At 41.3% G+C, this 25,900-nt stretch overlaps 2 protein-coding genes and 1 long non-coding RNA gene across 3 annotated transcripts; 2 read left to right on the forward strand and 1 right to left on the reverse strand.

Annotated features, from left to right (window-relative positions):
- Window positions 1-20,659, forward strand: LOC121682064. Its single transcript, XR_006022411.1, has 3 exons — window positions 1-11; window positions 10,853-10,856; window positions 20,574-20,659. It is a non-coding gene; the product is annotated as an uncharacterized LOC121682064 (long non-coding RNA).
- LOC121682013 (N-acetyllactosaminide beta-1,3-N-acetylglucosaminyltransferase 2) lies at window positions 8,000-19,073 on the forward strand. Its single transcript, XM_042061997.1, has 4 exons — window positions 8,000-8,345; window positions 14,393-14,532; window positions 16,037-17,526; window positions 17,678-19,073. Exons 2-3 carry the CDS (start codon window positions 14,422-14,424, stop codon window positions 17,489-17,491), a joined length of 1,566 nt encoding a protein of 521 aa, XP_041917931.1. The 5' UTR covers window positions 8,000-8,345; window positions 14,393-14,421; the 3' UTR covers window positions 17,492-17,526; window positions 17,678-19,073.
- Window positions 19,436-25,292, reverse strand: eif1ad (eukaryotic translation initiation factor 1A domain containing). Its single transcript, XM_042062056.1, has 5 exons — window positions 25,136-25,292; window positions 24,440-24,551; window positions 24,098-24,206; window positions 23,150-23,258; window positions 19,436-20,543 (listed from the first exon to the last, which is right to left on the reverse strand). Exons 2-5 carry the CDS (start codon window positions 24,524-24,526, stop codon window positions 20,294-20,296), a joined length of 555 nt encoding a protein of 184 aa, XP_041917990.1. The 5' UTR covers window positions 24,527-24,551; window positions 25,136-25,292; the 3' UTR covers window positions 19,436-20,293.
- Window positions 25,293-25,900: the final 608 nt, after the last annotated feature.

The raw sequence follows: 25,900 nt of genomic DNA on the forward strand, positions 1-25,900 counted from the left end.
TATAGGGACAGGTCTCTGACTCTTTATGCAAAGCTGTATTAGCATCCATTGCTTTTTACTGGGGCCAAGCAAAAATGCTGCATAGGCCATCTTTGTATTTTAGTTATTTTCATCACCTTGCACTGAGGGCCAAGCAGCTGTGAAGGCACTCATTGTGTTCCTATGTTTTGTTAATGAATCAGATTTATATCATGTTACATCACATGACTGAATCATATATTTTCTGTCGGTATAATGATTTTCTACCTACTTGAGTGTTAAACCTCTCAAAGACTTCTCAAAGTATTACTTCTCAAAGATATTTTACTTTAGTGTCATCAAGAATTATCAAATTTAGTTTTTTACCTTAATCATGCTTAATGTGGGAACTGTTTGAAATTGGCAGAGCCCTCAGGAACAGACCAGACCCACAACTTTTAATTTTATGTTTAATATCAGTGTTATGATCTAGTCTACTTAAATTGTGAGAGACTACAACCTTTACATTATATACCATTTATGTTAAACTCATAAGCAGGGATAACACATAATATGCATCTGTTGAAAGACAGTTAGAAACTATACTATTATGATTATGATTATTATGATTATTATTATTATATACAACTTAAAAGTGTATATCCCATACTTGTGTCCATAAAAAGGCATGTGTCCATTGAACAGTGTGTCAATTGAAAAAAAAGGACAATGCAAGGATTACTACACTTTTTTCAACATTTTTTCAAGTAAATATATTTCCAATGAGGCTATTTACATGAAACTTTCACCAAACTTTGGTATACTAACTTGAGAAATCCACACATATAAAATATAATAATCCAAATATTAAAGTCCAGTAATAAAGTTATGTGCAATAAAGTGGAATGACGGGGGGAAAGTATTGAACACTATTGAAATGTATTTAATACTTTAGTGGAGAAGCCTTTGTTTGTAATGACAGCTTCAAGACACTTCCACTTCCTGTCTGCTTTGGCATTGCTTTAAAACGAATGTGTTGTCCCTATCTGGACACAGAGGTGAAACAACGCAAGTTGTGTTATTTTCAACACATTCGTTTTAAGAGTGTAGAAGCACTCTCAAATAACTTTTGGATGTCATCATCAGTTTTCTTTGACATCACTTTGTCTATGGCAGCATCACACACTGGACAAACATAGATCTTGGTCATAACGTTGCTTTGATTATGATTATGAATGTGATCATGGTCTTGATGGCTTTTGTAGTTGGCTGTACATTGTGCACTGTTACGTTCAAAGATACTGAAGTAGATGCCGTGGACTTCTCCCACTTTCAGGATAGAGCAAACTAGGCTGACAAACTCAATATCTCATGCAACTACGACAACATTATGTTCTTGCTTTTCAAAGATCGTCATATCACTTTTTATCACATTGAACGTACATGTTTCACGTTGAAAGATGCCTCTCTTCTGACAGAAGAAGCCCTTATCTGTACTGGCAGCATTTGCAGGTGAACGAGTCTCACTAGATGGACTATAACGCAGTTGCAGGTGTTGGTGCAGGTTCATAAGATGGTCTACCACTTCTTTTCTGAAGACACTGAGTCCTGCCTGCTTCACATGCTTTCTGGTAGTGAATCTTAGCAAATGCTCACTGTTACAGGTGGATTTGTTGCAGTTCCTATGCCAAACTGCTTTTTTTGTTGCAAATCATCTGCACTATAACATTGTAATAGTTGGCTGATCTGTGGGTAATCGCCATCTCCATACTCTTTCCATCTTGGACAAAAACAAGAAATTTGGCATATGTCTCTAGTGGGTCATTAACCAGTCCACACATATCTGCCTTCTGACACTGGATAAAGAGAGTCCAACACCTGTTTCTTGTGTTGCTGGAGACAATATGTGTGTCATCACCTAACACAAAGACACACCTCAGCATATAACCTAACTAGACTGTGCCACTATGAACTATGAAAGTGTGCCTGCTCAATGTAGGCTAGAAGATCAGTTATTATATTCTACATGTTATTCTATATCTAACTGCTAGTTTTCAATGGCCAACTGTGACTATAGTCTCACTCTCCAGCTTATGATATATTATACAACTGCCAGCTATCAACAGCCACTATCAAATTCAAAGGGGCTTTAATAGCATGACTGTTTGGTACAGTGTTGCCAAAGCTAGTATTACAAATAACACAATATCACAAGGAAAAAAAGACAGAGATACAGCATACAATGTATAAACATGTGAGCACAAAATAAACAGTAGTAGAAATAATGAATGATAGGTAGGGGTGAGTGTGTGTGTGTGTGTGTTGTGTGTGAGAGAGAGAGAGAGAGAGAGAGACGCTCTCTCTCTCTCTCTCTCTCTGTGTGTGTGTGTGTGTGTGTGTGTGCGTGCGTGCGTGCATGCGTGCACACATGCTTGTGTGCATATGTGTCTGTTTGACATTAGGTTTACTTAAGTCATGTCCCACAGGTTGTGACATTTTAAGACATATTGTGCTGCCAGGGCAGCAGAGGGCCCTTCACCAAAAAGTATGGCCATTTTATCATTGTCTTCAATGTCTATAAATTTGGTATGGTTTGCTGTAAGTTTATGAAAAAGGTCTGTCTTAACATGTCATATTTTTCGCAGTGAAGAAGAAAGTGGTCCTCTGACTCAACCTTCTCTGCCTGACAGTGACCACATATCCTTTGTTCTTTTTCATCCAGGTTTTTCTGTGTCTGCCTGTTTCTATTGCTAGGTTGTGGTCACACAGACTGTACTTGGTCAGGATATGCCTCTGCTTCGTATCTCTGACAGAGCTGAGATACTCTGCCAATTAATATTCAGATCAGATCAGATCAGATAGGAATTCATTCTACTTTGGTTGGTAGTTAGGCACTATCTCTCTCTTACACACACACACACCTGTCTGTTTGTCTTTTTATGATCCTTTTACCCTTTCTTTTCTTTACACTCACATATGGAAGGCCAGACTTCAGCTACGCAAACATCTATTAAACCTGATCTCTGCACTTTGTGCTCTGAAATTCCTTTCAAATGCGTCTAGAGCAGCTGTCTGAGCAGGCTATACACTCAAGCGCACTAATAGTTGATATAAATATAATTTTGACAATTTTGAGCATTTTAGGCATACTTTCTTGCTCTAGAGATCAATCTTCACCCTAACAATTGTTTTATAATGTTATATTGAGTATGTGGACCACTGTGGCACACTACCTTGTAGAATATCTGCTTTTTGGCACCAAACATAAGAATGATACCAGAAATATGGATAAAACACCAAATTTGACCTTTTCTGAATTTGACCTGAATTAGGGACACTAAAACCTCCAAGAAAAAATGGAGACATGTTTTTTTTTACGCCTAGGCTACTCTTAAGAACCCCTAGAACCAAGATAATACTCTCTAAAAATTATCACGCAAAACCCACAAGCTCCCAAATTAGACCCATAGGCTCAGAGGCGCACCTTGTCAATAGGCAAGGCAGGCGACTGCTTGGAGCCCCGAGCTGCCAGGAGGCCCCCCAGACCTGGTCTCAGCGCATTTGTCGATGGGACAAGCGAGAATTTCGTCCATAGATATTGAATGATTGAGTGATTTTGCGTGCTCCTGTCCTGTTGTACAGACAGTACATCGGTACATGCATGCTATGGACTTATAAACAGAGGATCTGTGTACAAAAGAGTTCAAAGAATCCGTATAGCCTACATATTTATTTAGGCTATAGTGGTAAACAATCGAGGGTGCAAAGTGATGACGGATCAACATCGGAGTTTGGCATTGACAATGAAGTTATGGTAGGCTAATGTTAATTGGCAGAAAGATTGAACATGGTTTGCTACGACAATAAACTTGAGCTAGCTAGAGACAGTTACAACCAGTTAAGCAAGGAGATGCTAATGTTATATTTGTATTAGGGTTGTCAGCCGTAATGCATCAATTGCGATGCGATTTGGCTAAGGACCAAGTGTAACGGGTTGATTTTTTTTTAAATCGCGTGCCGCCAAAGATTTTTAATTTTACACCGACACTTGTTCTGTTATCAACGATTCTCTTTTTGGCTGGTAATATTTTGACCCTTTGATGCACCGTTTCTTGTCCTCCAACTGACACAGACACTTTCTAATCTGCCTTCCTTCTGTAGTCATGAACACTAACTTAGTTCTGAACTCTTTTAAAAAAAAAACTCCCTGTCGGCTCAGTCGACATGGAAATAAAATATCACTGAAACACCTCAAATTTAGGCTACGACATGGGTCGGCAACAGGCAGCCAAAGCTGGCCCGCCTCTGAAATTATTTGCACAGCCAAATTATTCTGCCAGTCCAATTTGTTTAATCTTTTATTATACAATATCGATTTACATATAGCCTAGGCTATTCACCAATTAAACTGCGAGTAGGTGCTTAAACAAATATGAGAAAGAACACCAGAACGCACTTTATCCTGCTAGCTGTGCATAGCCCTCGGCCAGCACTTCAATATTGCGCTTTTGTGCTTCTGTTTGGAGCAGTTAGGCTATGCCATCTTGAAGGTGCCTCTGCGTTTTGTAGTGCGCTAGTCTTTTCAAACAGCGACAGCGTTGTTGCATATCAGATACACAGGTTTTGCATTGTGAAACCGGGTAAGATGAATGCAACGTTTTCTTTCCATTTCTCTTTAGGCCCAGCTTTTCTCCCAGCTTCAACTCCTGTAGTTTGCTTCTCGCTTCTACTGTAAGCATTGTAACATTGTCAGGAGATGGGCCATCCAAGTAGCCTATTTAAGAATAAAAGGGCAGTTCCAGCGTTATGGATGTGACAATTGGACTCATATTGGTAAACAAAATGCCTTGGAGTGGGGGCAAAATTAGTATCAGTGAATTAATTTGCATAACTTTTAATGTAACCTCTGTCCTCTGAATAGCCTACTGAGAAATCCTCAAATTTCATATAATAAATTTCATCCTAAGAATACAAGGCATTTTATCAGCGTTTTGGATGTGACATGAAATGGACACACTTTTGTGAGAGATTGCAGGTTTTCTACAAACTCTGTGAATTTTGAAGGAAACTGCTGAAACTATGATATATGTAGCATGAAGGAGACTTGAATGATCACAAAAAGTGTGTTTTTTGAAACTATGCGTCATTTTCGTAATGCATTATGTAGGAAAAACTGGCGTTATGGATGTGACGGTTTCACGTTATGGATGTGACGTGTCTGAACCAGTCCACGACAAACTACATAAAACACATACTTAAGTAGTGAATTTTGATATGAAACAATTGAAATAGTAATCATGAAAAACTAGCGATGAAATTATTGCTTCCTCAGTGCCCACTAAGATCCACAGGACGAATCAGGACAACAAGTCATTTAAAATATAAAAAAGACATTTATTTTTTTCTTTTACCGTCATCAATGTTGCACCCAAGATAACAAAATGTTTATGGTATGTTAGTCTCAAGAGCCCGCATCAACCTAACCCATACCCACTCATTTGTGATTTGCACACATAAAGTACATGCACGCGTACGTGCACACACACACACATACACGCACATGCGCACACACACACACACACACACTCGCACTCATACAGACGGGCAAGCACACACATAAACACATACAGACAGGCAAGCACACACACACACACAGGCAAGCACACACACACACACACATGCACAAACACCCACCCACATGAATGCAGACACATAAACACACACACACAGGCGCACATACGCATGTGCGCATGCAAACACACACACGCACACACACACATAAACACACAAACACAGGCACGCATACGCACATGCACACACACAGACACACACACACACTCTTATAAACAAAAGCAAACTCACAGCACACACTCATTTACATGCACATGAGTTGCAGGAGTAGGAGATGGAGACAAATTGACAAGCGTGATTTATTTTTGCGAAGAGAATATGCAGGACTGAGAGGCGGTCATATTTTGTACCGCTATGTGGTACATCTAGTTTATTGCTGCCCTTACTCATGTTACTCTGTGGGTATTAGCTACAGAGGACCTGACACTTATGCTGTCATATCGTGTCACATTTAAAATTAAACTGTGTTAAGCAGACGTGAACGGCAGGCTGAACAGATCTGCAACAGAGGGAGGTTGCTATGTTAACTCCAGCTGCAAAGTCAGCCATCTTCACCAGCTAACACAATAATCCAGTTACTGTACAACAACAGTATGACAGTTACAGGAAGATAATTGCTCAGATTTTCGTTATTAGGCCACTTGAAAATAGGCTATGGCTAGGCTAATCACTGGAGGTATTTTAATATTATGTTTGTTTTGCTAATGGTTAGGCAAGGCCTCCCTGAGGTTTTGATCATCCTAATAATCTTTGAAATGTCAATTGTAAACACTAAGTTGAAATGCGTTGAAGCTGACATGCCACCAGAACAGACGTTTTATCGGCTTTGAGGTATAATAAAGTCCCCAGTCTTGTAAATTCACATTATGTAACATCCATAACGTCACATCCATAACGCACCATTAAAGGTTTTAAAAGTAAGAAAGGGGCACAATTTGGTCATAACACTTTACATTAATATAAATCAGCTTTGCACAGACACTATGGACATTGTCGCATCAACACTGTATGTGTAGCATAAACATTTCCTATAAAACGTTATGGATGTGACATGGCCATGGAACTTGCTGACTTAAAAACAAAAGCCTTACAAATGTAAGGAGTTGTGCTCTTAAAGGCAAGCTGAGCATAGACATTGCTCTACCATTCCCTTGTCAATCTGGAATTTGTCGAATGACACAATTTGTTTCAACCTTGGATCCATTTATCCACTTTTTAAATATGTATAATATTACCATGTGAAAAATGTTGTTTATATGGTTGCACACCATATTTATGATGTAAAAAGAGTGTCATTCTCCATCAAATTCAATCAGATCAGTTACAAACAATAAAATATAGACCTAAATGAAGATTTTAACAACAGTTCTATTTGCGTTTGCACAACTTTTTTTTTCCATGGTAAGGATGACCTTTGCATGGAATTGCCCAAAAGTAAGATAGACTTTATCCAAAGAAGTAATTAGAATAAACCAGGCTCCGTGTTAAACTGTCCATCAATGCCATTATTGTAGCCTAGTGCTCATGTTGTAGTGTCCACATTTACTATTCACAATATTGAAAGGGGAGATGAAAACAGAGTTCATCAATATAAATGAATGACTAATTTTGGGTAGGCCCCAATAAAACCCCAATAAAACTATATTTTGTAAAAAAGTTTTTAAAGTAATGTACTGTATTCATTTACTGTATTATTTTTTAGTTATTTATTATTTTTTCATTCTTTAGGCTACATTTATATTTTCAAAATAACAAGGTTTTTCATGTCAGATTATTTTTCAGCCTAACATATTGGTGATGAACCATGGTTATAGGGCCCCCTAGGAATTTTTGCTTAGGGCCCACAGACTCTAGAATCGCCTCTGCATAGGCCTCCTTACTATTTGGATCTTTGTCATTATATTGACACTTGTGGGAAGTTAATGTAATAACCTTGTTTAACCTTCCCGTCTGCAGGGTTATTACTGCAATTAAAAGTTTAGGCTAAAACTGCAATCATACGTTGGTGGGAATTATTAGGCTTCGTTGGTGGCACTGATCTCACGGGAGGTTCTTTACAGATCTGTGCTAGGTGTGGCCAGTTCAAGAGATCAATGCTAGTCTGTGTGTGACATCACGGTATTGTTCGCACCAGTCTTTAGGTGTGCCTCATCCCACCTAAAGATGATCTTCTACATTCCTAAGAAACTCAAAGAATATGAACTTCCATGGCAACGCTTTCACTCATCCCCTCTCTGCCGACCAGCGGAACCGGAGACGTCAGATGACTCGAAGGTGGGTAGGCCTATACTATGTGGAATGCTTTTCAGTTCTCTTGATAGGGTTGCCTGTAGGTGTTCGAGTCTGTAAACTTAAGTGTGTGCTTGTTTGCAGGGCATCCTGCGCGATCTCAAGATAGCCAACACTGAAGGTTTTTGTGTTAGCCTATAGCCTAAATTGCCACGATTTTATCCGTCGTTTTTGGAAGTTTGCCTTTCTGGCTGGATTTTAAAATATTTGACATTTCATTGACCCGTGAGTCAATCAGCAGACACTGAACTACAACAAATTGGCCTAATTCACAGTTTAACCTCGGCGCTATAGCCTACGGGCGGTGTTCATTCGAACCTGCACAGAACAACCACTTGCAGCTATGCCGCGGATATTTCGCTAAACTATCGTGATCGACGGATTAACGGAGGAAGCTTTCATTTGTCAAAGATTTACAGTGAATCAACAGATAGGCTAAGCTTTCTTCAACCAACACATAAGCTGAGGTAAGTATACAGGCTATTAGCTTATTGTAGGCCTATTTTTGGCGTAATTTGAATCTGCCCAAATCGCGTTTGTGAAAGTTGGGAGAATTATTTTGGCTAGATATCGGCATTAAGGGTTAATAGGCCTAGGCCTATATGAAATTGCTCAAGGGACATCATATCACTGGGCACCCTCCTGAATATTAAAGAGTCGCCCCAAGTCCACAAGAAAAAGCAAAAATTAAATTAATAAATAATCGACAAAAACAGGTCTGACACAATGGCTCCCGGACTATTACTGCGTTATCTGAAATACAGAAATGCATTAATTGAGAATGGTTAAATTCTATGCAAATTTGAATGCATGAAGTAGTATAGGTAGGCTACTGTCTGAATAACTATCGCACATAACACTATTGTAGTACATTTTATTTGAGTTGATTTGCAAATATGAGTAGGCCTACTCATCTTGAAATTAGAGATATTTCCTATTTTCTTCATGATTTTGGCACATTTGGCTTTTTCATATTTCAACATTCAATTACATTAATAATTTTTTTCATATTAATGTAAGTAATCAACTGGGAAAGCTTCATAGTGATATCTGCTGGATATTTATTTTTACCCTATTCACCAGTAGTCTTTATACTCAGCACATTGAAGGGTTAGTATACGAAATTGCCTGTGCACCCTCCTAAATCTTAATCTACAAGATTCTGCAAAAAAAACAAAAACAGGTCTGACCCCATGGCTGCCGGACTAGAAGGTTCAAAGAAGGTGCACAAACACCCACCCACATGAATGCAGACACATAAACACACACATGCACAAACACCCACCCACATGAATGCAGACACATAAACACACACACACAGGCGCACATACGCATGTGCGCATGCAAACACACACACGCACACACACACATAAACACACAAACACAGGCACGCATACGCACATGCACACACACAGACACACACACACACACACACACACACACTCTTATAAACAAAAGCAAACTCACAGCACACACTCATTTATATGCACATGAGTTGCAGGAGTAGGAGATGGAGACAAATTGACAAGCGTGATTTATTTTTGCGAAGAGAATATGCAGGACTGAGAGGCGGTCATATTTTGTACCGCTATGTGGTACATCTAGTTTATTGCTGCCCTTACTCATGTTACTCTGTGGGTATTAGCTACAGAGGACCTGACACTTATGCTGTCATATCGTGTCACATTTAAAACTAGATGTACCGCATAGCGGTACAAAATATGACCGCCGCTCAGTCCTGGACATCCGTTCCGCGAAAATAAATCACACTTCAATTTGTCTCCATATTTTACTCCATCCCCCACTCTTGAAACTTTTGTGTATGCTTGTTTGGCATGCCTGAGTGTGTGTGTGCGGCTGCACAGAAAGTAGCCTACTGGTGCTGAAAAGGTGAATAGATTGTAGAATAGCCAAAGAAGATGTAGCATTGTTATAAAACCTTTAAAATCTCTAAACAATCACAAGTAGGGCAGTTCATCACAGTTCATCCATTGCAACTGGATTGATGAAAGGTCACTTACACCTGTAGGCTACATTGTATTTGGGAAAAGCAAAAGGTATCAGCATAATGTTATTTATTTATTTATTTATTTGTTTTTTATGTATTTATAAACAAAAACATCTCTGTCAGTTCCATGCCGTTTTCAACAGCTATCAAAAACAAAGGTCATTTTTGGATGGATGGATGTTTCTTCTTCTACATAAGATTTTAGTCATCTTTAGTTCATGTAATACTTTATTGTCAATGCACAAATTAAGTAACAGTAGTCTGAAACGTTATTGTTAATGCACAAATTAAGTAACAGTAGTCTGAAACGAAATGCTGTTTTACATCTAACCAGTGGTGCAAATAACTGACATGTCCAAATGGGCCTTGATGAAATGCGTCGCTAGACTGTTCATACACATTTTAACGGGCCAAAGTTGAAGAGCTATTGTCCGTTATTGTTCGTGCAAATATAGGCTGATTCATGTTCCCTTGCATTGTGTAACTGAGGTCCATGGCTAGTCTGGCTTTCATCAGACCAAGCTCAATCTTTTAAGAAATCAAAAAATAAATAGCGGGCAGATCAGGCTGGGTTCACCCAGCCTAGTCCATAGGCACCCGATATTGTTTAATTTTCCGATTGAGATATACACGCTCTGGCTATTCTAAATGCAAAAATGCATCAGGGAGTTATGACAAAACGGTAAATAACAAAGTAGATCCTAATAGAAAGCTGTTAGCTTCCCTAAGCTACAGGTAGGATTATAAGGTAGGCCTATTTACAACATAAATTGTCAATAGGCTATGCTGGCGACACAAATAAAATCTCCTTTGGAAACCAATGGCTTACGCCTTACAGTATCAAGCGGACTTAAACTGCCATATCGTGGCGCAAAGTTGTAATAACATTCACGCAGCTCCATGAGTCAAGGAAAGCGCGAATGAAGTAGCCACTTCTACATGGGACCCACTACACAGTAGCTTAAGGTGTGTTGCTAAAGCAGCCATAATGAAGGTGTCATTGTTTGGATACTTCACACACACGTGCTTTTTAATTTCACAGACTACAACTACCAAGCTGGAATCAAAGCACATCGATTCCCCTCTCACACCCTGCACGCACTTAAAACAAAATAAACAGACGTCTCAGTCTCACGCATGTATAGGCAAAACTGTATCAGACCGGTGTAACGTTGGTAAATCTTCCATTGCACAGAATGATTGTGTAGCACGTGCAATAAATGACAGTCGAAAGATACAAACAGTGCTGCTATCAATTTGCTTGGTATAACCGCATTTATAGTTTTCTACAAATGCAATCAATCAAATGGGCCTCCATCACTCAACCAACGCTAAAGGTAACATTACCTAGGTCCTTATTGATATTACAAGATTAACGTACCTGCAGTAAAAACCAAGCATGTCCGATAAACATCCTCAGATTTATTTCGGCTTCAAGAAGAAATGGGAATTACACTTCATGTGAACATCGTCCTATCCTTATTAGATGTTCGCTGCGGTAAATTACAGTCCTTGTAGGAAGCGTCCATTGTTTTTCCAACCCACTTTTAACTTCCAACAAAATTACGTCTCACTGCAACGATGCGCCATCTAGTGGACAAACGACTACTTATCGCCAATACTGAAAATGCAGCCATGATGATGATGATGAATATTTATTTTGGCTTTCTTTTAATCCTACTGAATTTGTAATTATGTATCGGCCGTTCTAATACCGATAGTATGTGGGTGCCTGTGTGTGTGCATGTGTATATGCGTGCACCGCCATTTACAGGCCAATGAGTGTACAGTCACTAAATGTACACATAACCTAATTTCTTTAGACCCCCCCATGGATGAAATTCTACGAAACATGGCATACCCCCAGAGAATGCCAGGTCAATCATACACATAACATTTGGTGCAGTTCTGAACATCTTAACTGAAGATAGGGGCGATTAAAGCAGAATAATATTGCATTTTCATTTTTTACCGGGGGGGTGGGGGTGCAAATCACAAATGAGTGATTATGAGCCAGGTTGATGTGGGCCCTTGAGACCAACATACCATAAAAGATTCTTCATCCTCAGTGCCACGGTTCAGGTAGTTATTTAGGAAAAACTGTTTTTTTTTTGCGGTTCGGGGGGCCCAGCACGGGGGGGGGGGGGGGGGGCTGATGGAAATGAAATTTTTCCGTAAAAGTCTAGTGGGGCTACATACCCACCAAATTTCATGTACCCCGGTGGTTCGGTGTCCCGGGTATCAATGACCAAACATTCAGGAAGTAGATGACGGGAAAAATTCTTGAATTGTGTGCATGTGTGCGTGTACAAGTTTATGTTTATGTGTGTGGGTGTGTGTGTATGTGCGTGCTTGTGTGTTTGCCTGCGTATGTGTGTTTGTGCATGTGCATGCATGCGTACATATGTCTACTGTGTGAGTATGTGTCATACGTATGATTACTGTAAATGTATGTGTATGCGCGTGTATCTGTTTATGCACATGTGTGCACATGGAATGGGTTAACATGACCCCTGGAGGCAAACATACAGAAAAAATTGGTCATCCTAGGCCCTACAGTTCTCAAGATATTCACAGAGAACTGTGTCTGCCCTACCCTCCTTTCGGGGGTCCAGTCCAGCGGGGGTGCTACAGATCAAAACGAAAAACGATGGTTCCATGCTATCCATGTGGGGTTACATGCCCACCAAGTTTCGTGTACCCCGGTCTTTCCATGTCCCGGGAATCATTGACGGAAATTTGGGCATGCGAAAAAGAAAAAAAAAAAAAAAAATCTGACTAAACCTATATGACCGCCGCTTCGCTGCGCGGCGGTCATAATTAAACTGTGTTAAGCAGACGTGAACGGCAGGCTGAACAGATCTGCAACAGAGGGAGGTTGCTATGTTAACTCCAGCTGCAAAGTCAGCCATCTTCACCAGCTAACACAATAATCCAGTTACTGTACAACAACAGTATGACAGTTACAGGAAGATAATCGCTCAGATTTTCGTTATTAGGCCACTTGAAAATAGGCTATGGCTAGGCTAATCACTGGAGGTATTTTAATATTATGTTTGTTTTGCTAATGGTTAGGCAAGGCCTCCCTGAGGTTTTGATCATCCTAATAATCTTTGAAATGTCAATTGTAAACACTAAGTTGAAATGCGTTGAAACTGACATGCCACCAGAATAGACGTTTTATCGGCTTTGAGGTATAATAAAGTCCCCAGTCTTGTAAATTCACATTATGTAACATCCATAACGTCACATCCATAACGCACCATTAAAGGTTTTAAAAGTAAGAAAGGGGCACAATTTGGTCATAACACTTTACATTGATATAAATCAGCTTTGCACAGACACTATGGACATTGTCGCATCAACACTGTATGTGTAGCATAAACATTTCCTATAAAACGTTATGGATGTGACATGGCCATGGAACTTGCTGACTTAAAAACAAAAGCCTTACAAATGTAAGGAGTTGTGCTCTTAAAGGCAAGCTGAGCATAGACATTGCTCTACCACTCCCTTGTCAATCTGGAATTTGTCGAATGACACAATTTGTTTCAACCTTGAGTCCATTTATCCACTTTTTAAATATGTATAATATTACCATGTGAAAAATGTTGTTTATATGGTTGCACACCATATTTATGATGTAAAAAGAGTGTCATTCTCCATCAAATTCAATCAGATCAGTTACAAACAATAAAATATAGACCTAAATGAAGATTTTAACAACAGTTCTATTTGCGTTTGCACAACTTTTTTTTTTCCATGGTAAGGATGACCTTTGCATGGAATTGCCCAAAAGTAAGATAGACTTTATCCAAAGAAGTAATTAGAATAAACCAGGCTCCGTGTTAAACTGTCCATCAATGCCATTATTGTAGCCTAGTGCTCATGTTGTAGTGTCCACATTTACTATTCACAATATTGAAAGGGGAGATGAAAACAGAGTTCATCAATATAAATGAATGACTAATTTTGGGTAGGCCCCAATAAAACCCCAATAAAACTATATTTTGTAAAAAAGTTTTTAAAGTAATTTACTGTATTCATTTACTGTATTATTTTTTAGTTATTTATTAATTTTTCATTCTTTAGGCTACATTTATATTTTCAAAATAACAAGGTTTTTCATGTCTATGATTATTTTTCAACCTAACATATTGGTGATGAACCATGGTTATAGGGCCCCCTAGGAATTTTTGCTTAGGGCCCACAGACTCTAGAATCGCCTCTGCATAGGCCTCCTTACTATTTGGATCTTTGTCATTAGGCCTATATTGACACTTGTGGGAAGTTAATGTAATAACCTTGTTTAACCTTCCCATCTGCAGGGTTATTACTGCAATTAAAAGTTTAGGCTAAAACTGCAATCATACGTTGGTGGGAATTATTAGGCTTCGTTGGTGGCACTGATCTCACGGGAGGTTCTTTACAGATCTGTGCTAGGTGTGGCCAGTTCAAGAGATCAATGCTAGTCTGTGTGTGACAGCACGGTATTGTTCGCACCAGTCTTTAGGTGTGCCTCATCCCACCTAAAGATGATCTTCTACATTCCTAAGAAACTCAAAGAATATGAACTTCCATGGCAACGCTTTTACTCATCCCCTCTCTGCCGACCAGCGGAACCGGAGACGTCAGATGACTCGAAGGTGGGTAGGCCTATACTATGTGGAATGCTTTTCAGTTCTCTTGATAGGGTTGCCTGCAGGTGTTCGAGTCTGTAAACTTAAGTGTGTGCTTGTTTGCATGGCATCCTGCGCGATCTCAAGATAGCCAACACTGAAGGTTTTTGTGTTATAGCCTAAATTGCCACGATTTTATCCGTCGTTTTTGGAAGTTTGCCTTTCTGGCTGGATTTTAAAATATTTGACATTTCATTGACCCGTGAGTCAATCAGCAGACACTGAACTACAACAAATTGGCCTAATTCACAGTTTAACCTCGGCGCTATAGCCTACGGGCGGTGTTCATTCGAACCTACACAGAACAACCATGCACTTGCAGCTATGCCGCGGATATTTCGCTAAACTATCGTGATCGACGGATTAACGGAGGAAGCTTTCATTTGTCAAAGATTTACAGTGAATCAACAGATAGGCTAAGCTTTCTTCAACCAACACATAAGCTGAGGTAAGTATACAGGCTATTAGTTTATTGTAGGCCTATTTTTGGCGTAATTTGAATCTGCCCAAATCGCGTTTGTGAAAGTTGGGAGAATTATTTTGGCTAGATATCGGCATTAAGGGTTAATAGGAAATTGCTCAAGGGACATCATATCACTGGGCACCCTCCTGAATATTAAAGAGTCGCCCCAAGTCCACAAGAAAAAGCAAAAATTAAATTAATAAATAATCGACAAAAACAGGTCTGACACAATGGCTCCCGGACTATTATTGCGTTATCTGAAATACAGAAATGCATTAATTGAGAATGGTTAAATTCTATGCAAATTTGAATGCATGAAGTAGTATAGGTAGGCTACTGTCTGAATAACTATCGCACATAACACTGTATTGTAGTACATTTTATTTGAGTTGATTTGCAAATATGAGTAGGCCTACTCATCTTGAAATTAGAGATATTTCCTATTTTCTTCATGATTTTGGCACATTTGGCTTTTTCATATTTCAACATTCAATTACATTAATACATTTTTTCATATTAATGTAAGTAATCAACTGGGAAAGCTTCATAGTGATATCTGCTGGATATTTATTTTTACCCTATTCACCAGTAGTCTTTATACTCAGCACATTGAAGGGTTAGTATACGAAATTGCCTGTGCACCCTCCTAAATCTTAAAGAGCTACCCCTAGTCTATAAGATTCTGCAAAAAAAAAAAAAAAAACAGGTCTGACCCCATGGCTGCCGGACTAGAAGGTAGATATTTTCAAAAAAGGAAAATATTGTTTTGTAAAGAAGTGAAATAGTTGTATATGTTGTATTATGTTAAACAGTCCATCAATACTGTATTGTATAGGCCAGAAGTGAAAATACTCTTAGAGAAAATATGAAAAGTGTAGTATGACTGGATGAATGTGAAAATGATGTGTGTTTACCTCCTTCACCTGTCCCCTCTCCAGAGTATATATGAATGTGAAAATAACGTGTGTTCATTTCTTCCTCTCTCTCCTCCAACTGGCCCCTCTCCAGAGTATGCCCCTCTTCTCCTCTTTCCGCAAAGTCCTGTTCTGGCTTTGCTTGCCTTGCTTTCTGCTGGCTGGGCTCATGGTCTACGTCACCCTTGCCGTTTGCTTGTCCATGGCCCCGACGCACAGACCCCATTATCCACAGAGCATCCTCGCCATCAACACCGTGAGCGTGAAGTTCACCGCCCCGGGAACCACAGCGAGCCCAAAGTACGTCGCCAAACCACAGGGGGCCTTCTGGAGGGATCGCATGGAAGCCAACAAAACTGGACTGTGGAACCGGCTTCAGTATAAATTGGATCTGTGGAACAGCAACATCTTTCGTTCAGTCAAGGCCAGGCCACAGGGTGTCCAAATGGTAGCCAGCATCAGGGGCAGGCCCTGTGCCTTTAACCTGACCTCAGTGGAGACTGCGATGCCAGGGTTCTATACGCTACCACTCCACATCAGGGAGTTCGTTCTGCGGATGATGTGCCGGGACTTCCCCCTCCTCACCGACCAGCCGCGCTTATGTCACAAAGAGACTGGGAGGCCTCCTTTCTTGCTGCTGGCCATCAAGAGCCAGGACGAGCACTACGAACAGCGGCAGGTCATCCGGGAGACCTGGGGACAGCAGGGCCAGCTGCGGGGCAGGAGGGGCAGAGGCGGGCTGGTCCGCAGGCTGTTCCTGCTGGGGAGAGGTGGCGGGAGTCCCAACCGGACCCAGGAGGAGCGTCTGAAGCAGGAGAGCGAGCAGCACGGGGATCTCCTGCGCTGGGGCTTCAGGGACTCCTTCTTCAACCTGACCCTGAAGGACGTGCTGTTTTGGGGCTGGCTCGCACGCCACTGCCCGCGCGCCCGCTTCATCTTCAAGGGCGACGACGACGTGTTTGTCAGGACTCCCGCCCTGCTGGACTACCTGCAGGCGCAGCTGGACAGAGAGGAGCAGAAGGCGGCTGCAGGCCTGACGCCCGACGAGACCCTGCAGAATTTTCTGGTGGGGGATGTGATCCAACTGGCCCGACCAATACTCTCCAAAGAGGTGAAATACTACATTCCTGAGCACCTGTATACAGGGACATACCCCACGTACGCGGGTGGGGGAGGGGTGGTGTACTCAGGCGCGCTGGCCCTGCAACTGCAGAAGGTGTCGCAGAGGGTCGCTCTGTTCCCCATCGACGACATCTACGTGGGCATGTGCCTGGAGAGGCTGGGGGTGGTCCCCACGCACGAGCCGGCGTTCCTCACATTCGACTTCCCCGAGGGGGAGGAGGAGGAGAGCCCCTGCGCATACCACAGCATCCTGCTGGTCCACAAGCGCAGCCCCGAGGCGGTGAGGAGGCTGTGGGCGGAGATCCTCGCGCCTCCCCCCGAGTGCCTCAACACCACACTCAGAGTGAACCCCACACACGACCCTCCCAAACATATGGCACATAAACAAAAACAAACACAGGAATTAGATATCATGGACTTCATATGATGCAGATTCTCAGGAGATCTCACCACCTCATTTTATACTCTTCAGCTCTTGACCTGCAAAATGTTGACTTGGGAGGAGAAATGATGGCAAAGGCATCATTCAAGTTGTTACAGAGATGTGATGGCAATTATTTTTAGCTTATTTTTTCTTTTCATTTTTAAAGACAATACCTCAAAATTGATTGCAGCTTCACTCATTCCTCTCTGACAGTAAATTAAATATCTTTGGCGTGCGGACATAACAAGGAATCTTGGGCTTTGGGAAACACTGATTTTCACAATTTTCTTACATTTTATTGATAAAACCAACTATTCAATTAATCAAGAAAATAATCCACAAAGTTATCGACTGTAGAAACAATAGGTAGTCGCAGCCCTACCCTGGGATATAGCTCCCTACCGTCATGGAATATTCAGATAGATTAGATAGTCAACTATCTGGCTGGTTCCACAATAAAACTCCTGGACCAATTGAAAAGACTGTATAAACTAGGACAAACATGCTTTTTGATAAGGATATCAGAATGGTTTAAACTGGTTTACAGGAAGCACTATCACTGAACAAGCACACATTCAGTACCATAAATAGCTGTTTTTTTGTTTGAAGTTTGAAAACTTTTGCAATATGTTTTCTATTGTAAGGATTTATTCATTGTCTACTCAAAATTGTAAATGACTGAATTCCTATTGTGGAAATGTTGTACAGTGTCATTGTAACTTATAAATGTGAAGCCTCTTTGGGATGGTGGATTCTTGAGTTCAGAGCTGGGTTTGGAGCCCACAGATTACTGTGCAAGAGTCATCATCAAGGTGATCTGCAAGCCATTGGAAAAATAAGGGTTTAGGATTTCCCACTGATTTGTTTTTCCTGTTTTTAGAAGTGGGAAAGCCTGAGGTTGTGTCTCCATACACCCTCTCATAATTAGTCACGTTTCTACCACTGGGGCCAGTATCGCCTATAGGGCTTTCTTCAGGTCCACATGGCCAATGACCTGAGGCCTCAAAACGCAAGAACAGAAACTGGCCCCTGCCAAACAAAGTACTTCACCGCCACCCCTGGCTTGCTAGGGGGTAGGGCTCAGACGGTGAAGTGCTGTGTGGTGTGGTCTTTGGACTCTGTTCCCTTGCATTCACCAGGTGCTTTGATCATTGATCATTGATCATTATTATGGGCTGCTGTCAACAGATTATGTTTTTCCATCGTCGCTGCCAGCAGGATTAAACAAAACCTGATTTCTGAACTGATTTCCTGCAGGCTTGGCGGAGGTTGTAATGGGTCAAAGTTGAATCAGGGGATGCGTGTGCCCTCAACTTCAGAAAGAACTGTAGATTTTGGACATGTAAAAAGGGCAACAATGATGATAAACATCTTCAGCATCTTGATCAAGGGTCATGGTAGAATGGACTGGATCTGCATTATGGGGGGGGGAATTATATTTGTTTAGACTGCAAGATAAGGTGTATTGACCTTTCAAAATGCCCTTCCCACTTTTAATCATCAATTTCAGTCTCACTTTCCCTTTCATCCAGTGACCGTCCCAGTGTGCCGTATTTACACTGCTTTTAAATATTTTAAATATATAAACTGCTTTTAAATACGGCACACTTAACACTAGTTAAGGGTGAAGAGACGTGTAGCCTACTTTAGGAAACATGACAACTTGCCGTCCCTTTTTTCTTTTGAACACAATGTAACACATTAAATGACTTGTTTTCTGCTTTTCTTGTTGTGCTGTTGTGGCTTTAATCCCATAATGTGAGAAATAACCAATAGTAAGTGTATGGTAAGTGCTTTACATGCTAGAATATGCCCAAAGGGTTTAAGTCTGACAGAAAGTAGTAAATAAAGATTATATTTCTTCACTCTGCCTTTTAGATATGAGAATGATAAAACACAGGCTGTCAGTCAAACACAACCATAATACATTGTCTCCTAGCAACCAAATAACACAAAAAAAGATTTTATTACACATCATATTTACAAGAATTATTTTACAAGCCTTCCATTATTTATTTTGCATCAATATGCTATCTTACAAGTGAATAACCCTTGGTGGATTACCAAGATAATATATAAGACACTTCTGTAGCTTGTTAGCTATTTTGTATGAAATCAGTCTCTGAATTAGAATGTCTTACTTAGTCTAGACCCTACTTTCAAGAATTGTTTTGTTGACAAATTGGTGGCTTCAGTTATACAGAATAATTCCAGCTAGTGACTAATAATATTCAACACTGTGCTGAATCCAGAAAATGCAGGTGCCTGGCAACACCTGGGAAAACTTGGTCTAGGTCAGGTTTTTCCAGTAACCAAATAGCCAAATAACCTGCACAACAACTTTGAATCGTCAAACAGCTGATGACGGAGCGATACAAGTACAAGTCAGAAAAGATCAATTTGCAAAACACAACTGACTGACCGATTACAGATGACCACCAGTTGAATCTCAAGAGGATAAGAGAGTGCCACCTAGTGGTCTGGACATATTGTTGAACACGTACTCTAGTGAGATCACACCCATCTCCCTCTGCTGTAGTATTATAATCTGTTATCATACAACTTTACAAGCACACAACTTCCTGTCCTGTCTTGTTCCTGTGGTAGGTTAACAGATTGGTCTGTTTGCACAGTGGGCATAGCTCTTGACAGTGTGAGGGGTCGGTGTACAGTTTAACGCCAGCCCAAGAAAAGAAAGTCTGAGTGGAAATGTATGACGCATGAGAAAATGCAGTTGGACATTTTGAGAAGAGGTTATGTCCAAGTGGTGCTTGTGTGCTGCCACAACACGCACACACACACACACTACACACTGTTCTTGTCACCTTCCTCTTCCTCCTCATTCTCTTCGTCCCCATCATCAGACTCCTCCTCATCCTCGGTGTCTTCCTCGCTCTCTGTGTAGTGATAGTTTGTGCGGTTAGTGTTGACGAAGAGGTCACTGTCGTCCTCCTCGGACTCACTGCCATCCTCCTCTTTCTCCTCTCCTCCATCTTTCTGCTGCTGTCCATCCATTCTCTCCTCTGATATACGGTTTTCCTGGAAACCCTCGGGCCTGGACGAGACAAAGCTGAAAATTAACCAGTGGTGCAGGATGTGTGTATGGGTATAGGTACAGGTGTGGGTGCAGGATGTGTGTATGGGTATAGGTACAGGTGTGGGTGCAGGATGTGTGTATGGGTATAGGTACAGGTGTGGGTGCAAGACGTGTGTATGGGTATAGGTACAGGTGTGGGTGCAAGACGTGTGTATGGGTATAGGTACAGGTGTGGGTGCAAGATGTGTGTATGGGTACAAGCAGCCCGTTATTGTTCCAGTACCAAAAAACAAAAGTCCATCATGTCTGAATGACTACCGCCCAGTAGCCCTGACGTCTACATTGATGAAGTGTTTTGAGAAGCTTGTGAAAAACATTATCTGCTCATCCCTCCCTGCCTCCTTCGACCCCCTCCAATTTGCTTACAGAGCCAACAGGTCTACAGAGGATGCCATCTCAAACCTCATGCACACCACCTTAACTCACCTGGAGGAGTGGAACGGGAATTATGTGAGGATGCTGTTCATTGACTTTAGTTCAGCATTCAACACGATAGTACCTCTCACCTTGGTCACAAAGATGAAGGCTTTAGGACTGAACACCACCCTGTGTCACTGGATATTTGACTTCCTCACCAACCGTTCACAAGTGGTTAGAGTGGGGGGTCTGACATCTGACTCATTAACCATCAGCACTGGTGCTCCCCAAGGCTGTGTTTTGAGTCCACTGCTGTACAACATCTACACACATGACTGCAAAGCCAACAGTAGTCATACCTCCATCATCAAGTTTGCAGATGACACAGTGATCTTGGGCCTGATTAGTAACAACAATGAACAGCTCTACTTGGATCAGGTTGATGAGGTGGCACAGTGGTGTCAATCTAACAGCTTGACACTGAATGTTAATAAAACCAAGGAAATGGTAGTGGATTACAGAACGAAGCAGCAGAACTACAGTTACACCCCACTAATGATCAGCGGGCAACCTATAGAGAGAGTCACAAGTTTTAAATACCTTGGTGTCCACATTACTGAAGACTTAACATGGACTGTTAACACTCAATATGTTCTGAAGAAGTCCAGACAACGACTCTACTTCCTTCGTCAGCTAAGGAAATTCAAAGTTTCTACATCCATCATGAAGGCCTTCTACACTTCAGCGGTTGAGAGTGTTCTAACTGGTAGCATCATCACCTGGTATGGGAACTCCACATTTAGAGATTGTAGTACTCTGCAGAGAGTAGTGCGCTCAGCTGAACGTACTATAAGAACTCAACTCCCTGCTCTACAAGATATCTATTCCAGAAGAGTACTCCTAAGAGCCCAAAAGATTCTGAAGGACTCTTCTCATCCTAACAATGGATTATTCCCACCGCTGAAATCAAGAAGACGCCTATGTAGTCACAAAGCCAGAACTGAGAGACTCAGGAGAAGTTTTTATCCCCAGGCCATCCGAACTCTGAACTCACACTATACTGACTTTGCACACATTCACTCCTCAGCACTCTTAAACATTTCCCAACTCTGAATTCACACTATACTGAATTTGCACTCATTCACTCCTCAGCACTCATGACCCCCCCCCCCCCACACACACACACCTACATGACTTTTAGCACTTTTACATCCCTCTCCCTATGCTACAGACCTTTTATTTATTTTCTTATTTCATCACACGTCAAAAACACACACACACATATCTGACTTTCTCCAACTTTTGCACATCACCATAGAACTTTTTTTAAAATGTATTTTTGATTTCTCCTCCATCTAGCTACCCATGTCCTTGATTGCCTAGCCTTTCTGCCATAGTAAGTCCCTTCACCATACTTGCAGTACACTGCCACCCCCCCCCCCCCCCTACTTACACAGCACATTATTTCATCAGGAAGCTTCTCCAACACACATCCCCAACATACTTACAGCACACTGCCCCCCTGCCCCCCCCCCACCCCAATACACAGCACATTGTCTCATGAGGAAGCTTCTCCAACACACATATTGCACACTGCCCTCTCCCCACATACACAGCACAATATCCCATCTCCCCTGTCATCCCCCCAACACACACACACCAAGACCCCTGGCAGTTGGGTTAGCCCCTTGGTTTCTTCCTTGGTAAGGGAGTTTTTCCTTGCCCCTGTTGCTCTTGGGTGCTCCTTGTTGGTGGTCCTTGTTGGTGCCCCCCCCCCCCCCCCCCCCCCAATCCCAATCCTCCCCCACCTTTCTTATGCAGCCCTTGCCACTTAATCTACTAAACCCCTCTTCTACTGCACTTTTTACCCCCCCCTCCCCCCATAAATGCACAAATAGGCTGACACCAGACATAATTTCACTGCATTTCTTACTTCCAGTAACTATATGCATGTAACAATAAACTTCCTTGTATCCTTGTAACAACTACAAAATACAATGAAGAGACGGTTATCAATTTCTGTTGTACGATTAATAATTACAAATGAAAAGATGACTTTAAGAGTCATCATTTTAGATTAAGTGACATAAACCCTGAAAACATGTGCTTTGACCATTCAAATCTAAAAAACAATTGTCCACACTGTATACATTTGGGTGTCTGAATGGCAAAAAGTGTCCTGATAAAGGTTTGTTCTTGGCACTCACCACATCCCGAGCTTCTTCAGGTGATGGATATGATCTCGGTACAGGATGAAGCTGATCTCTCCCTTCACCTTGTCCCCCTCCTCAATCGGGTCCACTATCACATAATCACCTGCAGAGAAACACACACACACACACAAACACACTCTTGAGACAGAGAAAGTCTGACATATATAAGTATAAGTATATATACTCTTTTGATCCCGTGAGGGAAATTTAGTCTCTGCATTTATCCCAATCCGTGAATTAGTGAAACACACTCAGCACACAGTGAACACACACTAATCCCGGCGCAGTGAGCTGCCTGCAACAGCGGTGCTCGGGGAGCAGTGAGGGGTTAAGTGCCTTGCTCAAGGGCACTTCAGCCGTGCCTACTGGTCGGGGTTCGAACCGGCAACCCTCTGCTTACAAGTCCGAAGCGCTAACCAGTAGGCCACGGCTGCCCCATCATGACATCATGATAAGTCTAATGTTCGCTCACATTAATAAAATCATGGATACTCCCAACTTGTTGAGGATCATGGTAGATGAGCTTTAAGGCCTAATGGTGATGATCTAAGAGACAACCTTTTGAGCAATGCTCCAACACTGCTATACTGCTACAGTGCAATGTTCTGATTGGATGACAATTTGACTACTGGTGATTTAAGTTGTTTTTAAATATTAATGAGCAAGTGCCAGAACCACAAAACACTGAAGAAAATTGACCAGCAACACTGCCCACAAAGTTGCCTTGTGTATCCTCTGTTTAACACAGTTTTGCAGTCATGCTGGACCATAACTGGATGCACCTTTATGGACAGAGCATGTCTAAGTCTTCAGGGTCTACCACAGAAGCCACTGGTGTTTGATATGCTATCAGCATGATAAGTAAATTATAGCTGATAGTAATCAGTGCCATATGGGTTAGGAAAGCGGATAAGGGTGAGGTAATGATGTCATATTCTCTACCTCTCTTGATCCAGATGTTCTTCCGGAACTTTGTGGGCATGCTCACAAGAAACTTCTCACCCTCAGATGTCACAGCCTCATGCAAATTGTTGCCAGGGCTACTGACAACCTGTTAAGACAAGCAGCCAAATGAGAGAAATCACAGAAACTGTATACATATATACACACACACACACACTGTCTTTGTCAACACATGCAAAGACATAGGGCCTGATAAGAGTAAATAAAGCAAAAATAATACAGCATTTTAAGTTTAGACTTTACCTCATGACAAACCCTATCCTTAACATGTACACATACCAGGCATGTATGCAACAATAACCTTATTGGTTGTGTTCTCACCCTCACGATCTGCTGGTTCTCAGTCGGGGTGACATAATCCCCGAGCACCTCCTTGACGACGTGTTTGCGTTTAGTGGCTTGGGACATTGTGAATGTCTCAATTCGTCTCCAGCTGCGACACGGGTCAGAGAAAGGCGATAACAACACATTTAATCCACTATCAATCAGATGCGCATCTCGAATGTTCTGCACCAGACCACTAAAGTTAACTTTGAGGCATGCCATCAACGTTATGCCTTGATCCAGGTATGGCTAGTCTGGAACTACCATCCCGTATAGTTTGATATTACATTATTGACTCCCTAATGCAATAAAGATTTAAAAGCAACAGTCGGAATTAATGCAACAGCAAACATTTTGCCAAAAGCGGTTTACTTCTCTAGGACAGGCAGCTAACGTTGGACCCAGAGCCCTCTATCTAGGCTCTGGTTGGTTGGACCCTGTTGTAGGACCTGTGCAATGTTAATGTTAACATAGATGTGCAACTAACCTACCGAGTCATGTAATATAATTTATATAATCTTAGAGTTTTTGGTCTAAAGCATAGAAACGTCAGTAGACCTTGTGTAACACTGCAGAGTTCTATTTACATAGACAAGCGATAAGATTACCCGTGAGGAAGCTAGCTAACAGCTAACACGATAAATATCGTATCCGTGGCCAGTTTTGTGCGGTAAGCATGCAGATCACACACACCTTGGTAATGTAGATGAAATATCGTTGCAAGAGGCGATTTAATCTTCAATGGGTAGTACATGGAGTAGGTTAAGAAACCTTTCAAAGAAAATGTGTAGTCACAGCTCGAAAATCCAGCGACACACTCACACGTGCAGAACTTCCTGCTTGTTTTGCAGTTTGTCAGCGGCGACAGCACTGTGGGTAATGTAGTCCATTCATGGAAAGGCAAAGTGAAAAGTGAACAGAAATATCTTAGTGCTATCTTAGAGAAGAATCTTAGTGTTTTAGGACGAAATATTATAGTTATCTCATAGGAATACTAGATTTTAGTAATCTGATAGGAATACTAAATATTATAGGAATCTTACAGTATTTTGGGACAGGATAGGCTACTTACATATAAGCCTATGGCAAGGCTATGACAGTGGTAAGCCATTACAGAATGTCATAGAAGTAGTATGCACTACTATCAAAATCGTATAGTATTACTATAGTTCTTTTGCATAAGGGAACTTAAATTAATTAATTAATCCATTCACTGTCTTTCTAAATCATTGCTGCCATCTTGACCAGGACTCCCTGGAAGAAGAGACATTGTGTCTCAATGGGACCTTCCTGTTTTTTTTTTCAATACTATTTTTCCAAACTTTTTCAAATACAAACATACATACAACAAATAATCAGCTTACATATAGACCCTTCACCAGCCCTTGCACCTTGTGACCCTTGCACAGATCAATAAAAACAAAAACAATGCTTAAACGTTCTATTTGGGCCCCAATC

This window comes from Alosa sapidissima, chromosome 14 (genome assembly GCF_018492685.1).
Source record: "Alosa sapidissima isolate fAloSap1 chromosome 14, fAloSap1.pri, whole genome shotgun sequence".
Classification (NCBI taxonomy): domain Eukaryota; kingdom Metazoa; phylum Chordata; class Actinopteri; order Clupeiformes; family Clupeidae; genus Alosa; species Alosa sapidissima.

What these genes read in the sequence shown, in the direction of transcription:
- eif1ad (XM_042062056.1), bottom strand. Translation starts at nt 24,526, where the DNA reads ATGTCCCAAGCCACTAAACGCAAACACGTCGTCAAGGAGGTGCTCGGG. An exon ending in AGAACCAGCAGATCGTGAGG is followed by an intron (nt 24,207 to 24,439) that starts GTGAGAACACAA and finishes TTGTCTTAACAG; the next exon opens with GTTGTCAGTAGCCCTGGCAA. An exon ending in CTGAAGAAGCTCGGGATGTG is followed by an intron (nt 20,544 to 23,149) that starts GTGAGTGCCAAG and finishes TGTCTCGTCCAG; the next exon opens with GCCCGAGGGTTTCCAGGAAA.
- LOC121682013 (XM_042061997.1), top strand. Translation starts at nt 14,422, where the DNA reads ATGATCTTCTACATTCCTAAGAAACTCAAAGAATATGAACTTCCATGG. An exon ending in AGACGTCAGATGACTCGAAG is followed by an intron (nt 14,533 to 16,036) that starts GTGGGTAGGCCT and finishes GCCCCTCTCCAG; the next exon opens with AGTATGCCCCTCTTCTCCTC.